Here is a 17,655-nt window from a genome sequence, read left to right as displayed (position 1 = left end):
TGTGGTAGCTGGTTGGATTGTCCCGTTAGGATGGCTGCTGCCATTGGGGAGTGTCGTTACCATGGAAGTGCATGGTTGGTCTGGAGCAATGTTGTGCTGGGTGGTACGTCTCAAAGTGACATCAAGAACATTTCATCGTAACAAGATAATCAATGTTATTCACTTCACCTGTTAGTGGTTTAACTGCTCATCAGTGGAGACAGATTAAATATGTATTTTCAAACCACTCATTTTCTGAAATATGAGTCAGGTTTTTCCAATAAATCATGTGGTTTATAGAATTGTAAAAAAAACAACAAAAAAAAAAAAACCCAGGGTGTCTTCTATCTGTTAATTTTGCCTAACCCACAGTTTTAAAAATATTTCTTTCACACAGGACAAGGAAAAGCTGAAGATCATCGCAATTAAGAATTTGGAACAAGGGGCCTGCTGGGAATTATTGGCATTTTTAGGTCTGGTTTTAGCTCTTGAAATGTTCTCATACAAAAATGTCACAGACACCGTCGATTCTTGCCCTGTTAAGAAGAAATAAATACAATAAAACAGTAGAAGAAAAATATTCAAAAACAAAACAATAATGTTGTTGACATGTCAAGTTATAAAAAAAAAAAAAACCCTGCCGGGGGATGACAGGGCCCACAGTTTGAATCTTTTCAATGCTCTTGTACTGTCTAGTATTTACAGTCAGATACAGATAAATATTCCTCTCCCAGTCTGTCATATATTGCAAAGCTGAGTGTGGTATCATAATAGGAAAAAAGACGGGTTGTTGTGTAAGTTAATCTCTCCTCTTTCTGTTGCGTCTTCCTTCATTCTCTAATATCTCCCCCCCCCCCCCCCCCCCCCCCCCCCTTTTGTGTCTGTATGTGTGCGTGTGTGTATCTGGCTCTTTGTGGATGCGCATGACTCCACAGCTGTGTCTGTCTGTCTGTCTGTCTGTCTGGGCAGCAGATATCTGGGTTTAGTCCATCCCACATACCTCTGTCAGCTCAGACTGCTTCAACCTACCAAGCCCAGAGTTCACTCATGAGACAACACACATATGCAGTATACTCCACACAAACACACAGATACACAGGCAAGTTTCTCAGCTCACACAAACAAAAAGACACACTGAGACTTAAACTTTGAGCCACAAGAGGATTCATACAGTCTTTTCCTGAACATGACCTTTCTTTTTGATTGGTCTGGCAACATTAGCCTCCCTGCTGCCGCTCCTTCTTTGTTTTTGACTATGTCTGGCAGACACCTCCCATTTATCGCCCACTGTGTTTTCTTTTCCACTATGTTTTCCTATCCCCTATCCTGTTTTTAATCTAGATTTCTCAGTGTATCTTTCAACAAGAGCTGATGCTGTCACTCCAAACTGGAGGTCATTGCTGATGCATGTTTGTGTTTTACCCTTATTATTGTTGTCATCTGAGTAAACCTAGCTTTGACATTTAGAAACCTAACCACATCCAAAATGGCGTGGTGGAACTCTGTTGCACAAGCCGACAAAAGTGCTTTGACCCGTGTGCTTTTGTTACTGTGCCCTGTTAACCCCTGTAATTATTATAATTTAGAACAGAAACCACAACTGATATTTATCTGCCAAATCCATTATATGAAACTGGAATTTTATTTTATTTTATTATAAATATTACCCCGGTGGTAATATTTAACCACACCCCATAGGCTGCTCTCACCCTCCAAGTATAGGGCTAAAACAAATGAGATAAGGAAATTAAACTGAGGCTATTTCCAGCCTTTGTCAGAATTCATGCATTTATACTTAATGCCTTTAAAGAGAGTGCAGTTTGAAAATTGTGAGGTATTTGAATTGTATTTGTGTTGAGCATCTGGGACAAATCAAATGCTTCAGCTAAAATCTAGCATGTTGATGATCAAATCAAAAAAGTTGCAAGACACTTAATAAGTGCTGGTATCAGATAAAGTTGACATCGGCTCTTATTTGGTAAGTTTAAGGCTTTTTTGTGAACTGTCAGCACGAGTAAATGTTTATATTCAAATTGTGTATAATTTAACAACCTTGTTATTGGAATTTACATATTAAAGGAAAAAATCTGCTGTGCATGTGTGTGTCTGTCTCTGAAGAATTAACTGTGACTTCTAGGTGTCTGACAGGCATGTATTTTAACTTGTAGATCCACTCGAATTATTTAGACAGGGATAAAATAGTTTGTAGAGCTCTGTTTTAAGTTGCAGAAATCTGTTGCACTGATTTGAAAGAATTATCTGGCTTTGGATATGCATAAAACATTAGTTGAAAGGATCAACTCAAAGTTATGTTGATATTGTCATTGGATTTGGTGATAAAAATATAGACTATCATCAGGCTTATGCTCTGTCTGCTTTCATAAGAGTTTGTCTCCCATCACTTTGTCCTTGTGTAGCTGCACAAAAAAGCCTATATGCCTCTGTTCTCCACAATCCCTTTCTCCTCACCTCTCTCTTTGTCTAAGCTGACGTCCAGCTGTTTGGTTGTGTCACTGTTGTACAATTGCTACAGAATCCCCCCCAACACACAAACAGCAGTCCTTTTGTTCTTGCTCTGTTTGAAAGGCCTCTCTCTTTCAAAGGCATACGGGTGGTGCAGGGGCAAAACACTCAGCAGCCACCACCGAGACCTGGGTTCGGTCTCCTGTTGTAACTGTGACTAGTTGTTTGGGGCACCTGCTTGTAGGTGCGTTGGATCTAAGGTTGCTTGTTATAACCTTCCGAGAAATGTAATTCTTGTGGCACACTGGGGAGTAGGCGTTTGCCTTTCTCTGCCTTCCCAGATTAGCAGTAGCACACTAAGTAGTAAGGACTGTCCCACAGGGGAATTGAGCTTTGCAAAATTAAAGAGAAAAAAAAAAAGGTTGTGTAGATAAGAAAGAAGCCAGGTCTGAATTGTTTAAGGAGTTGTTTCTCTGTCCATCAGAACTTAAACAGAGGATTGTGGGAGGAGGAGGAACAGTAAGAGGGAGGCATCCACTGGAGACAGTTAGATTTGCAGCTTGCGTCAAAGCACAAAGTGCCAGAGATTAATTAAACTTCTCCCTGTTTTGGAGGTGTGTGCATGTGTGAATAAGTATGAGTCAGGGTGGTGATGAGTAGGAGAGAAAACATGTTAATTGCCTTCATCATCAGTGCCAAATTGCAGGAACATAGAATTTTACATAACAAACGCCCCACCTTCTGCGGCGCACAAAGAAAGAACAAAGTGCTGAGGCAGAGATGGAAAACCATCTAAAGAGCAGCAAAGTACACACCTCAATGCATGCTTGTGTATACTTGCACACTCATTTTGTGCAGGTGTTTTCTTTTTTATGTTGTTGGTGCATGTGCTGTTGATTCCCCACTGAGTCCCTCCCTACTTACAGGTCCACTGTGTGTGGTTTTTAAGCTTAACCCATCAGTCGCAACCCCGTTGTGACCTCATGCTGCTTTTTGATTGGCCTGAGATTGTGAACTTGAGGCCAAGAAAGAAGACGAAGGGGGGGAAACAGGCAGCTACCCACCCTAACAGCAAGCTGCTGATTAAACATACTTGAAAAGTGATGCATTTACATAATCATGAATGTACATAAGCTGGGTTAAACGTTGGGGATTTAGGGTCGAGAACACAGGCTAACGTGCAGAGTGTATAATAAAGCTGCTCTTTGTATACGCCCTCAAAACTGATTCCAGCACATTTGACTGAGAGAACCTAATTTCGGCACATAGGCTTGTTTGTTTTCTAAATGAGCTTTTCATTCTCGTTCTCAGGACGGTGAATATCCCTGACCCTTTGCGTGCTGTCAGCCCATATTTGTGTAGGGAGATAAATGAACAAAATAATTGATTTCAGCAGCTATTGTACTGTGAGGATAGAGCTTCTTCCCCTATATCTGTCCCTCAAAAGCCCTCTATATGTTTTGACACCCTGAACGTTTGCAACAGTCCGACCCGCAGTAACTCACACAAACGCATGCATATATACTGCCTCATTCCAGCAACTGTAGCTATTCCGGTTTGTTGATTAGGCTGGTTTCCAATTCGGAAAGACAAAGAATGAGGGATAATAATGATTAAATTACAGATAGACAGGCACAGTTGTAGGTCATCACCGAGGTCATCAGTCTGTGACCAGCACTATCTGTGAGATCATCACCATGCTGTAGCAACAGCAGGTGTGACATCATTTGAGGAGATGATAGAATAGAGGATGGCTCCATTGCACAAGTTGAAAGGGCAGCATGTGACTCATAGGTAACCTTTTAGTATCTCCTGTGCGTGTGTGTGTGTGTGGACTCCAATCCATTACCCAAAATTGGTTTACAAAACCTATGTCATCAGACCCTTTTGTAATGTCTTTTTGGACCTTGTGAACCCACAAGATTGCAGTATTATATCCTCACAGTGAATGAATTTATTCTTCTCGAGCCACTTATCATATTTATAGGGTCATCTCAATATTGCTGCACCTTCAGCTAAAGTCTCCCACACTTGTTCCACACCAGCAGAAACTTACCACTATTGTGTAACAGGGTCCTTTTGCTAATAAGTGATCATGTGATGTTACAATTAAATAAAGCGTTTCTTTCTGGGGAAGGTAGTAAGAGTCTGTTTTCACTGCACATCATTTCACTTGGTAGGAGTACACATTGAGAAGCAAAAACGGATTAAACAGTAAAAGTAAAGCAGCGGTTCAGAGATTTCAGAGAAGCGGTTGAAAACTTTCCAAAAAGTACCCAAGACAGAAAGTTTCTTTCAAATTATTTGGTTTTATATTATTTTCTTGCCTTTTGATTACTATTTTATTCTCGGCCATCTGCCCTGTTTTTTTGTGGGTTTTTTTCTCCTGCACATTTTAATTTCGTGCAGCTGTATAGAGCAGTTACGAGCTAATTAATAGTCTAAGTGTGTGTGATGCTGTTTATGCTGTCATGTCTGTTGAGAGAACTTTAACAGCTGCTTGGTGTACTGTTCCTCTATCAAGCTCAGTCCTGCCACTATGGTTTGAGCAGATGTACATTTGGGCCTTTAAATACACTGTTAAAAAAAAAATAGGCAAAAAGAGATGCAAGTAGGAGCTTTAATTGAAGGAGCCAGACACATAGTTTGGAGCTCTGAAAGAAAGAGTGAAAGGCAGTTGGTATGGAGATGGGGAGCAGACAGTCATGGAGACAGAGGCAGAGAGAGAAAGAAAGGGAGGTGATCTGAGTAAAAGAAAGAGTGAAACCTTAGTACCTGAGTCGTGGGTTGAGGCCTTTAGCTGCTGGTGCCAGAATGTGTTTTTACGAGCCTGCGGTCAGACAGACATAAAAGGCAGCCGAGCGGCTGAATGGCATCACACACACACGCACGTGCATGCACACACATGATTCAATGGCCTCTCAGAAATCACAGTTTGGTTTTATAATGTCACAGTTAGTCAATGTCTCCAACCCCCATAATGCAATGTGACTGAACAAGCAGCACATTCTCCCCTGTGGTACTGAGGTAGGTAGGGACGGAACTGAGGGGAAGTAATGGAGGAAAAGAAAGCATTTGTGTTAGTTCAGATCAAACTTTATTTAATATGGGACAAAATCACAAGTCAGAAATTTGATTTAAGAGACTTTATGATCTTCACATCACACAACTTTCTTTATGTTGAGGATATGAAACGCCCCCCAGAGCGGGGAGCAAGTCGGCAAGAATTTGTGGTCAACGGCAATGAGACAGAATCAGTCTGCTATAAATTTCTGCTTAATGGGTTGGCAATTACACGCAGTTTGTGATAATGTTGCTATCAACTGAGAAACATTAGTGAAATCAGAAGTATCTTGCAGTCTGCTGGAAATCCATTGCTGTCCTTCTTTAACTTAAGAATGGAGAAAATTCCATAATCCCTTACTTCTCCAGTCTCGCTAGGAAAAACATTGGTTGCAACCGTGTGCAGTAAACTTGCAAATGGTTGCTTCGAAGACAGTGATCGGGTCTGCAATTACTCACAGTCAGTTGCCATTTTCAAAGCAACTTGAGTACATCAAGATGGTGATAAAATGTGATATATATTAATTCTAATGTACGTACATGTGTCTAACGTACAGTTTATTTTAATATTATAATTAACTTTGATAAATTGAAGGCAATAGATGGAAAAATTCAATCTTTTGACAACTATTGTAAATTCCTTGCTGTTTACATACACAGAAAGTCAAAGGAGCAGCTTAATTCAGCCCAAACTTCATAAATTTGAAACAGAAATAATTAGAACGCAACCAACTGGCAACCATTTGAGTCCCCTATTACAAAGAGTCTCTGCGGTACAAACAGGCTCAGATTTATTGCGACGTGCTGGCAATCTGTCTTATACGGCAGTTATTTGAAAACCTTCGAAAGTAATTACAGTCAGTCAGACCACAATCGTTTGGAGATTGGTTGCCTCCTACCAGGCAACCTGTGCAATTTCCTTGCAATTAAAAGCGGTTCCAAATGCAAAACAAAATTCAATGCAATCACCATTTTTTCCCCTAGATGTGAGGAGGTTTCCACTGTAGTGGGAGTGAGCCATATAGGGACAAAAGAAACAGAAGGGCATCAGAGGAGGTCGGATACCTGGTTGGACAGGTTTATTGTGCAATATGTGTTATGAACAATATATCTGTCCAACCAGGAAGAGTTAGAAGATACGCTGAGCATTATAGTAAAGTTACAGTTAGAAAAAGAATATCAGTAGTCCTAAACTGATACTCTTACTACACAAGATTTGACAAGAAACAACACAATCTGTGTTATCCAGTGTTAGTTATGATCCGTACCCTTTCAACAATACAGTTAGTTTAGTCTTGAAAGATAACTTCATAGAGGAATTACAACAAAACGGAAACAAAAAAGGAACAACTTTTCAGTACTGCCTGGCTATAACTATTTTTTTTATTTGTTTACATAGCTTGAGATGATTTGATCTACCGCATTTTTTCCGTTTTGCAGGCTTTAATTTTAGTATAAAGTAATTCAGGATGTAGGACGTCTGTTTTGTCTGTCGTCTCCTTTCTGTTGTTTGCCTTTGTTTCCTGTAACCGTTGCTGTCGCCATTCCCCTTTTTATTTTTATTTACAGTTGTAATTGGTTGCATGCGTCTTATAATGGAGTGGAAGCAAAAAACACACCAATGAATAAAGTGCTAAAAAAAAAAAAAGGATATAGAAATAGAAGCATTTTTAAAAATTCAAATCAGAAAGCAGAAACGTGGGCGAAAGCAGGGATGATTCACCCACCAGGGGTTACTTGAGGTTATTGCAGTAATGTGATTGTAAATGGTGATTGGCTGCTTGAGCTAAGGAGAATAAAAGAGGTAGAGATCCTGACCTGATTTAACACAGAAGATGTAAAGGTTATATTAATGTTTTGAATCTATTTGTGCATGCATAAAGGCTGCAGAAAATTGACATGGGCTCGCTGTCCTATGTACTGTACAGAACAAGAGTGCTGTTGCCATGGAAATGCTGAACAAGTGATGGATTGTTAGATAGGCACAGAAAGGATTTAAGATTTACCTTTTCTTAAAAGAAAAAAATATCATTATTTTTGTTTAGTTTTTCACAATTTTAAAGAAGGAGATGCAGTGGAGTCAGCTGCCCCTCGTTATCGCTCCTTATGGTGATCAGTATTAAGGATAGAAATCCCACAATAAAGCTTCTGTTGAGCTTCACATGATTTTGTGCTGTGCAAATGTGTTACACCGCAGCAGTAGTATGACTAATACAAGTCCCTTAGTCCTATACACCCACACGCATGTACTGACACACACGCACACAAAATGTAGCTGCTTCTTTCTTTTGACTTTCAATTACTCTCAAACTAATTTTCTCCAACTCTTCCCGCTCTCATAGGAATACATGCACACGACTGTATATATACACACACACGCGCACCTACACACAAGGCAATATATACCTTATTTCATTTATAGTTTGGGGTGGATATCATATCCTGTGTCTCATTGAGCTGTCAGTCACTGAGGCAAACAGTGTATATTTGCGCATACATGCTCTCACGTGGGTGCGTGTGTCATTGTTCTGTGGAGGTTTGGAGGTCAGTATGAGAGGAGACATTTCAGCAGCATATTTCCCAGAGGTTCTTGAAAGGTGTAATTCAGCATACAACTGGTTTCAGATGACCCCTGCTAGTGGTTTGTAACAATGCGGAGTTTGTACGTTGGTGAGTAGATTCATTTATGTGTAAAGTCTTTAGCGTGTATGTGGATGAATGTGTGCGTTTGTGCATCTGAGAGGGAGCGACTGTGAACTGTCTCCCTCCTGACATTCCTTAATTTTAACAGACAGCATGGGAATGTAATGCTTCTTTAATTTGGTCAAATTCTTCTGTGTGTGTGTGTGTGTGTTGAACTTTTCACACAAATCATTGCACTAGAGAGGGATATGTTTCCCCCGTCAGTGGGGTTTTCAGCACTGTACTATTAAGTGCTATTGTTAGGTACCAATGACCTAGCCTTGACGCGAGTGTGTGTGTTTGCTTTCTTCTATTAGCTGTTTGTGTTGGTGTGCCATTCTCTACCCATTAATAAGGGAGTACTCATCCGTAGAGTTCACCTTTTACCCACAACTGGTCTTTCTCTTCCTCTCTTTCATCCACTAACACACATGTCCACGCTCAGGCTACCCTGAAGTCAGAATTTCGTAAAAGCCCAGCAGTACAGCAGTTCTCAATCCATAATCCATATTTTAACATGAAACATAAAAGCGGATTAAACTGAACACTCAGTTTATTTAAATCCAGGTTGAAGACTCACTTATTCTCAGCTGCATTTAAATAAAGCACCAAATCCGCACTTTGATTTGATTGTTTTGATTTTAAATACTGTTTTGTTTGTTTGTTTGTTTGTTAATTAGTTTGTTTGTTTGTTTGCTTGTTTTAATCAATTTTAAATCATGCTTTTTATTTGTTTTTGTTTCTAATGTCTCTGTAAAGCACTTTGAATCACCTTGTTGTTGAATTGTGCTATACAAATAAACTTGCCTTGCCTTGCCTTGCCTAAACGCTTACCAAATTCTTATTATTCATCACATCATTGTGATAACATTAATGAGACCTTTTATATACATTTACATAATGTTATGTAAGTTGTACAGTCAGTCCTACAGGCGTAGGAGGAGACAGCATTGTGAATAAGTGCTATATCACTCACTTCAGATTTCCACCTGATACAGGCTTCTCAGGTTTACTGATGGATGCTGCAAGGCTTAAAAGAAAATGAGTTAAAGCAAGTTGAGCAAGTAGCTACTCTTAACCAGGGGTTCCCATATCTCATATTTAAAAAGTCAGCATTTATTAAAGTATCAACACTTTAACATCACAGAAAGTTTTGGGTTTTTATTAAGCTACTTAAAAATGCTGTATATTCATGTTTCTTCCACTGCTCAACCAGTGCAATATGTAAAATATCCACCGACAATTTGTTGTCTTACTTTTGCATAATTGTTGGTTATCGCAAACCCCAGAATGAAATTGAGAGGTTTTACAAATCTTTAAAATTTATACATTTTCACAATGACCACAGTCATGTGGACAAACGATGCAAATCTGGTTTCTCTGTTTTAAAATAACTCGGTACACAACCACATACCTCAAATACAAGCAAAATATACACTTCAGGGTAAATTGTATAAGCCACAAACAACCCACTTTTTTCTTATGTTGCACCAACCTGAATGCAGCGTAGGTGTGTGGGAGTTTTTTTGGTTTAAATTACACAAACCAATATGAAATTTTCCATACTAACCAGAACCTTTTTGACCAAATAAATACCTGCCCACAGAAGAAAAATAAATAGCCTTTTTTTAACCAGTGAACTTTCCCTGTTATTTTTTTCTGGCTTTAATTCAAGTCATTCAGTTAATTTTCTGTTTTTTTTACAGACAGATCAGTGGGGGGGGGGGGGGGGGGGGGGTGTCATAACTTTTTTTTCCCCCATAAGTCCCCCCCAAAAAATAATGACCAAAAAACAGTGGACCTAATCCTCTTCTGTAACTACCCCATCTAAAAGAGTGCTTGTAAATTAAAAAGTTTCCTTTTGTTTTTAACTTTAAAAATTTTCCACCCAATTAAGTATCCACTGTTTAAAAAAAAAAAGGATTTGAATAAATAAATAAAATGCTTGAGGTAGGGAACTTGGCAAAAATGTGGATTTAGTATGGAATTGAAGTAATTTAGGAGTTTTAAAGTTTTTAGTTGTAGAAGTAAAGATCCCTACCCAAGCACAGAGTAATCATAGGCTAACTAATTATGCACATAATAAGGTTTTAAAAAAGTGCAGTATTCTCCTCTGAAGAACAGACAGGAGTATAAAGTAGCTTAAGTACTTTAGTAGCTGTTTGTGTTTTTGTTGATGTATGCTCGATAGTGTTGGTGTGGTGTGATGGTAACTTCACCATGGAGATGACAACTGATGAGGGAGACGATCGTGTTTCAATGTGTACAGTGTCTGTGCACGTGCACGTGTGAGGGTAATAATAACAATGTAAGTTGGTTTGTAATGTACCATCACTGACCAGGAATTTGCTTTTGGAGACACTGTTGCAGACATATTGATTACCACCATGGCAACACAAATATATACAACACACAACAGGCTTTCACAGTCACCGCAGAGGGATGTGAGGAGAGAAAGAGTTAGAGAGAGAAAGACAAAGAAAGAGCTTGCTCTTCACTTTTCAAAGGGAAGGGTGGGAGAGTCAGAAGGATCATGGGTGGGCCCCAAAGAGACTCTTTAGAGATGGAGACGGCACTTTAGAAAACACTCAGCCTTCACAAATTGGAGGGAGGAGGGATGAGGAGCGAGGAGAGTCAATAGAGGGTGAAGAGAAAGACTGGATATCAGATTTTCCACAGAGCTGGATGATCGTCAGTATTTGTGTGTGTGTAGCAGCGATAGTAATGTTTGATTTGAATGTTTTCCAGCTTGAGTCTGAGTGTTATTCCCTCAGCTTCAACAGGTACATGCTAAAGTACTTCCTGGTTTTAGATCAGGTATTTCCCAGCAGCACTAAGGAGGTTGTTTACCATAAATAGCTTTCAACAGACTGCACAAATGTAGCTATTCATCATGCATTTGCTGGCTGCGTTCACCTCAATAGAAAGAGGTAATCATATCCAGAAAGAGCAGAATGTGGCTTTCTCCTCTGTGTCACTTTCTCTTCACTTCCACGCACCCTGCCTCTCTCAGTTGCGCACGCACGCATGCACACACACACGCACACACATACACACACACACACACAGCCACTTCATACTTATTTTCACATTAGTCTCTATGGGGCCTTCAGCCATTAATTGTGTCCCAGACTGGGACCACAGAAGAAGTGTGGCCAGTAGTGCTGGGTGTATCCAAGAGAGAGGCAGGCAAGGCTGGGCACAGCTGTCTCCGGAGGAGGAAGCCACTCTCTCATATCGTTGCCCACATCCATCCTCAGAATACTCATCTAAACTCACTGTCCCTGAAGATGGCAATCACAAGAAGAAAATAGATTGTTTCCTTCAGGTCTACCTCAGGATAACACAAGCAATATATGCACGATTAGGAAGCAGCAGTCAGGCATTTAGTTTTTCCTGAAAACCTTTTAGTCTCTGACATTGATACAGTGGGGGATTTCACTGCAGTCTCGCAGCCTACGAGCAGAAACGTTGTCAAAGATGCCCCCCCACCCCCCACCCCCGCCAAAAAGTGTGTTCCTGAACAGTGCTCCTCTGAGTTTCTCTACAATAGAACAAAATCAAAAAAGACAACTTAATTTCTTTGCCCTAATATTTTCCGTTCATCTGTCTTTTGCCTATTCTGTAATATTTCCCAGCTGTACAAGATTTACTTTATTTACCATATTTATTTAATTACCACTTCGGCTGTTTTATTATTCCACCACTTCCTCTGTTTGAAAGGCGGCATTAATTGCCTGACTTTTATTGATGTATTTTTTTTTCATCAAAGCTTTCATATCACGGAGGAGAAAATCTAACTCGCGGAAAATAATGCAAATGTGCTTATGTGTGGGTGCACAGGATCCAACATGTAAATGATTCAGCTAGTCTTGATAATTTTTGCAAGTTTGGTAATTTGAAGCTGCTGGTGTAAGGAAAATGTGAGTTTCCCCCCCCCCCTTGTATTATTTAATAATGCCTCAATATGTTTTATGAGGCTGGCTAGATTAGTCAGAGCTATTAATATCATAAACCGTTGTCTCCTCAGCTGACGTCGGACCAGCTAGTGATGCTTCTGGAGCTTCTGTTGGAGGAATCGGAGTTAAACGTGGCATCACTTCGTGCTCTGCAGAGAACCTACAGTCTGCAGAATCAGGACGCTGAGGTAAGACCACACACTCGCTTATTCACTCATACAAACGCAGACACATGCTCAGACAAGTGAGCATATTCACCCAACATTTACAATCCCCTCCGATAATAAAAGTAGCTTTCCTCTCCGTGCACATCTTAAAGCATGGCACTTAGTAATGTGTTGTAAATTCTGTTGTAAGAGCTCTCTTCTTTACAGCAGCCATTACTGACTAAATCCCACAAGTATTTGCTTCATTTTTTTAATGTTGAACAAAGTTCCTTAATGGTACTGTTAACAGTGTTTGCCTGTATGTGTGTGTATGTGTGCATACTTTTCACTGTTTGTACTCTCTGGCTATGTGTGTATGTATGTGTGTGCGGATCATCCAGTGCTTCCTCTTAGTACAGGAGCGCTGTGAAAACACAGCTGTGCCCAAGCCTGTAAACTGTCCACACTGACTTCCATCATTAACACATGCCTTCTCTTGAAAAGAAAAATTTGATACATATTTAGTTTTTTTTACGAGTTATTATTAGTTATATGAGCTGTTTTGTTTGGGCGGTAATGTATATAATGGAGCTCAGATGTTCTGTTATATAGAGGCTGCTCAATTGTGGTGCGTTTCCGCTCATTTACTTGCTGGAATCTGAAATCATAAAGGCGTGATTTTCCCTAGCAGGTCCACGTAGCAAGTAGTGTGTTGGAAGCTGGAAACATTCCTTAGGGATTTTGGTCCATATTGACATGATAGCATCACACAGTTGCTGCAGATTTGTTGGCTGCAAATCCATGATGTGAAACCACATCCCAAAGGTGCTCTATAGGATTGAGATCTGGTGACTGTGTTGGTCATTTGAGTGCAGTGAACTGATGATCTTGTTCAAGAAACCAGTTTGAGATGAGCTGAAGTTTGTGAAATGGTGCGTTATCCTGCTGGATACACTGTCTTCACGAAAGAATGGACATGATCAGCAACAGTACTCAGGTAGAATGTGGAATTTAAGCAATGCTCAGCTGGTACTAAGGGGACTGAAGGGTGCCAAGAAAATCACCCACAACATTACACCACCAGCATCAGCCTGAATTATTAATACAAGGCAGGATGGAATCATACTTTCATGTTGTTTATACCAAATTCTGGCCTTACTTTCCAAATGTTGCAGAAGAATTCGAGTCATTGTTTTATTTTTTAAGCTTCTGTTGTCCAGCAAACTATAGTTTCCTGTCCTTAGCTGACATGAGTGGCACCAGTTGTAGTCTTCTGCTGCTGTAGCACATCTGCTTCAAGGTTTGATGTGTTGTGGCATGCTCTTTTGCATACCTTGATTGTAACGAGTGTTTATTTGAGTTACTGTTGTCTTCCTGGGCATTCTCCTCGGACCTTTGGCATCAACAAGGCATTATTGTCCATATTTTCAGTTTTTCAACCCTGGAGATGGTTATGTGGGAAAATCCCGGTAGAATATATTTCACTCACTAATCTAGCCAGCCTCAAACATTTCTGAAATATACCGTGTTCAAAGTCACTTAAATCACTTTTCTTCCCCATTCCAATGCTTGGTTTGATTTTCAGCAGGTTAGGTTGACCATGTCTACTCAGTCAAGATGACTTGTTGGCCTACACCCCAATATTTCCAAGATAAAGCTGGAAATAAATGGAAAAGGATTTGTGAAATTTGGATGAAAACTTAAAAGCTCCATCTGAGACCCATTAAACTCATCTTTATTTAGTAGGTTGCAGAGGTAATGTGAGGATTTGAGTGTGGTTGTAAATGGAGCATTGCTCAGTCTACATTCTTCAGCTGCAAGTAGGTGGAGGGCGCGGCAACATCTGCTGCACAAATAAAAAAAAAGTCAAAAACTTCTGTTAAGAGTGTGATTGCTTAAAAGAAAGGTAGTCTTTGGTTCCTTTCTTGACCTTTCTGATTTTCAATTTAAACTTTAGCAAGTGATCTTAACCTACATGCCTAAATACATTGTAGTTGCTGCCATGTGATTGGGCAGTTAGATATTTGTATTGATGAACATGTGAATAGGTGTACCTAGATGCATCCTAGGTATACCCAATCAGAATTCTCAACTGGCACTACCCCCCAAGTCGGACTTCCAACTCGGAAAGTCGGAGCAGCCCCGCCACCCTCACTTATTCATCCAAGATGATGGCAGTACATGTAAACATTAGTAAAACTGTAAAAACTCAACACTTCTACTGATATATATTTGTGACTGGCAAAGCTGACTAAGCCATATGCAGGGCTAGGCTCGATTGTGCTGTGTTGCTAGTGATAAGTAGCTGTACCTTGCTACCAAACAAATCCTGTTTTTCATTAGTTTTCTGATGTTCCTTTTGGAACACGTTCAGCTCGGAAGTGACGTCATTTCCAGCTCCGACATCCGACTTCCGAGGCAAATGGAATGCAGTAAAAATCGGTGTATTTCAGTAACTCGTCTGTAGTTCATTGTCTTATTTTCATTTCTAGTAATCCACCTCGTGGTCTCGGTCTGAGGTCACTGTGTGTTTGGCCTTGAGTCCAGCTTTTTACACGTAGACCTCTTTAGTCAGACTTCCTGGCAGATGAAAGTAGATTCCCATCTGCAATTTCCAGGGAAAAAAACTTTAAGTGTTTGCTAAAAATACGCAGGGCAATTACGCACATAGTCATGCATGGAAAAACACTCACCTACATACACACACACTCACTCACACAAGCATACCTGCACACACCTGTCTGAAGGCAATGGGCCAGTCCTAATGTCAGTAATCTCATTCAGAAGAGGTTAATCACCTACGTCTCTCCATATAAACGTGCCCATTTATTCTCTCTGTCCAGTGGTCTTTTTTTTCCCCCTTACTTTTTCTGCGTCCTCTTCTCACGCAGCTTTGCATTGTCTGCTGCCACTTTCATCGCAGAGGATTGATGATTGATCTGTTTAAAATAAATACAGGACTGAGTGCAGTTGAGCCCTCTGCAGCTCTTCTGTGTTTACCTGATGGAGAAAGAGCTTTTCAGAGTGAATGACTATTGGGTGATATGAATAGCTGTTATGACTTCTAAAAAGGCCGTTAGTAATGCCGTGACTCTGAATGCATTGTGAAACGACTGATTGATCACTTGAAGAAAGACGTGTATTATCAGCCCTTAGCAGCCTATAGTAAACCCCCAGCTGGTCCTATAAGAGCATGACATTACAAATTCAAATTTTCAAATTCAAATTTTATTTGTCACACACACACAACCATACACAGTATGACATGGGGGGTGAAATGCTTGTAGCTGCGCAATGCCCGACCATTAAATGACAGAAAAAAGATTTACAGTATTTACAATTTACTACAAAATTTACAAATTAACTTAGGAATTTACAGTAAAAATAAAAAAAATAAAAATGTGCAAACAGCAGAGAGAGATTATAAAGATTATAAATTATAGGAAATTATAGGAAATGTGTGGTGGTGCGTGTGGTGATGTGATGTGTGTGAGAGTCCAGTCTTATAGTGATGTGTGTGGGAGAGTACAGTCCTACACCTGGTTCAGGGCCCGAATAGCCTGGGGGAAGAAGCTCCTCCTCATTCTCTCTGTTTTGGCCTTAAGGGAGCGGAAGCGCTTCCCAGACCTCAACAGTGAGAAGAGTCCATTGTTGGGATGGGAGAGGTCCATCATAATCTTCCTAGCTTTGGACTTGCACCGCTTGGTGTAGATGGACGGCAGGTCAGGGAGCTCTGATTGAATGATGCGTTCGGCTGAGCGCACCACTCTTTGCAGATCTCGTCTGTCCTGCTTGGTGCTGTTCCCAAACCAGGTGCAGATGTTTGCCGTCAGGACGCTCTCGATGGTGCAGCAGTAGAAGTTCTTGAGCACCTTCAGTGGCAGATGGAAGTCTCTAAGTCTTCTGAGGAAGAAGAGACGCTGACGGGCTTTCTTAACCTGGGTGTTGATGTGGCAGGACCATGACAGGTCCTGAGTGATGTGGACACCCAGGTATCGGAAACTGTCCACTCTCTCCACTGGCGTGCCACTGATGATGAGGGGTTTGTAATTCCTCGCCTGCTTTGTGGTGAAGTCCACGATCAGCTCCTTAGTCTTGCTGATGTTTAGGAGGAGGTTATTCTCCTGGCACCAGGTCTCCAGGTTCCTAATCTCCTCCAGGTAGGCCGTCTCGATGTTGTCGGAGATCAGGCCTACAACAACAGTGTCATCAGCAAACTTGACAATGGAGGTGGTGTCTGATGTGGCTACACAGTCATGAGTGTACAGTGAGTACAGCAGGGGGCTTAAAACGCAGCCCTGAGGCACTCCAGTGCTGAGTGAGATGGAGGGGGAGACTTGTTTTCCCACCCTCACTGATTGGGGTCTGTCTGTGAGGAAGTTGAGGATCCACTGACCCAGTGATGAGCTGAGTCCTAGATCCGTCAACTTGGTGAAAAGCTTAGAGGGAATTATTGTGTTGAATGCTGAACTGTAGTCCACGAACAGCATCCTAACATAATTCCCTCTGCCAGTGTCCAGGTCCAGGTTACATACATGTTATATATGTAACACAGAAGGCGGTCGAACAAAGTTTCACACAGTCAAAGTGGAGTGAAGTTTACATGACATGCTGCACAAAGCAACAGAAGACTAAAAGGTCTGGACTAAAGGTGCTTTCAAGACTGGCGTGCAAACTTGAGTTTCCGTGTGTGTGTGATTTGCGTAAGCATGTACACAATAGTGAAAGGAAATACGTGGCTGACCACTGGTGTGCGTGCTGTCGGAATGCTTTGTCTACGGCGTCAGTGACCATGAATATGTGTGCGAGTGTGTCTGTGAGCTGGGGCATGTGTTTGCATGTATGAGACCAAGTGCGTGACTTTGGCCCTCTTTCTTTCATATGAGCCTCATGTGATGTGAGATGCTGTGTGCAATGATGGGAATTGAGAACCGGTCTCAGATTGTCCAAACCATTTGACAGTTGCCACTAAGCTTATAAATTCCCGTGTTGTGTATTGTTAGACTTATTGGCGCAGAGCTTTTGCACACCTGAGTCACATGCAAACCTTAAAAAACACAGTTTCTACACTGCGTACAAACTTGGAGATAATACAACAGTGAGGCTGAAAATCTGCACAAGCTTACTGTGTTTCCACACAGGAAATTGATAAGGAATGGTTCAAGTGCTCTGATCAAGAATGGTATCAGTCTTTACCTGTGTGATGCTACATGAGCACATGAACATGCAATTCAATTGCGCCACAGTGCACATGCACATATGGAGCATTATCTGAGACTATAACTGGCCTTATTGTGCAAGCGTGATGCTAGGGTTAGGTTTTCTGCAGTCACTGGAGACTTCACCGAACCACATCAAGAACT

At 40.8% G+C, this 17,655-nt stretch overlaps 1 protein-coding gene across 6 annotated transcripts in view; it reads left to right on the top strand.

Moving 5' to 3' along the window:
- Positions 1 to 17,655, top strand: part of aopep (aminopeptidase O (putative)) — a 90,019-nt gene that overhangs the window by 58,656 nt on the left and 13,708 nt on the right. For all 6 annotated transcript variants that reach the window (XM_085181198.1, XM_085181197.1, XM_085181192.1 and 3 more), the window contains exon 15: positions 12,218 to 12,334. In XM_085181198.1, coding sequence (XP_085037324.1) covers positions 12,218 to 12,334 — 117 coding nt within the window. The remainder of the gene's footprint in view (positions 1 to 12,217; positions 12,335 to 17,655) is intronic.

Source organism: Neolamprologus multifasciatus, chromosome 12 (assembly GCF_963576455.1).
Source record: "Neolamprologus multifasciatus chromosome 12, fNeoMul1.2, whole genome shotgun sequence".
Taxonomy (NCBI): domain Eukaryota; kingdom Metazoa; phylum Chordata; class Actinopteri; order Cichliformes; family Cichlidae; genus Neolamprologus; species Neolamprologus multifasciatus.
Note: the sequence above shows the minus strand (reverse complement) of the source record. Positions and strands in the feature narration are given on the sequence as shown.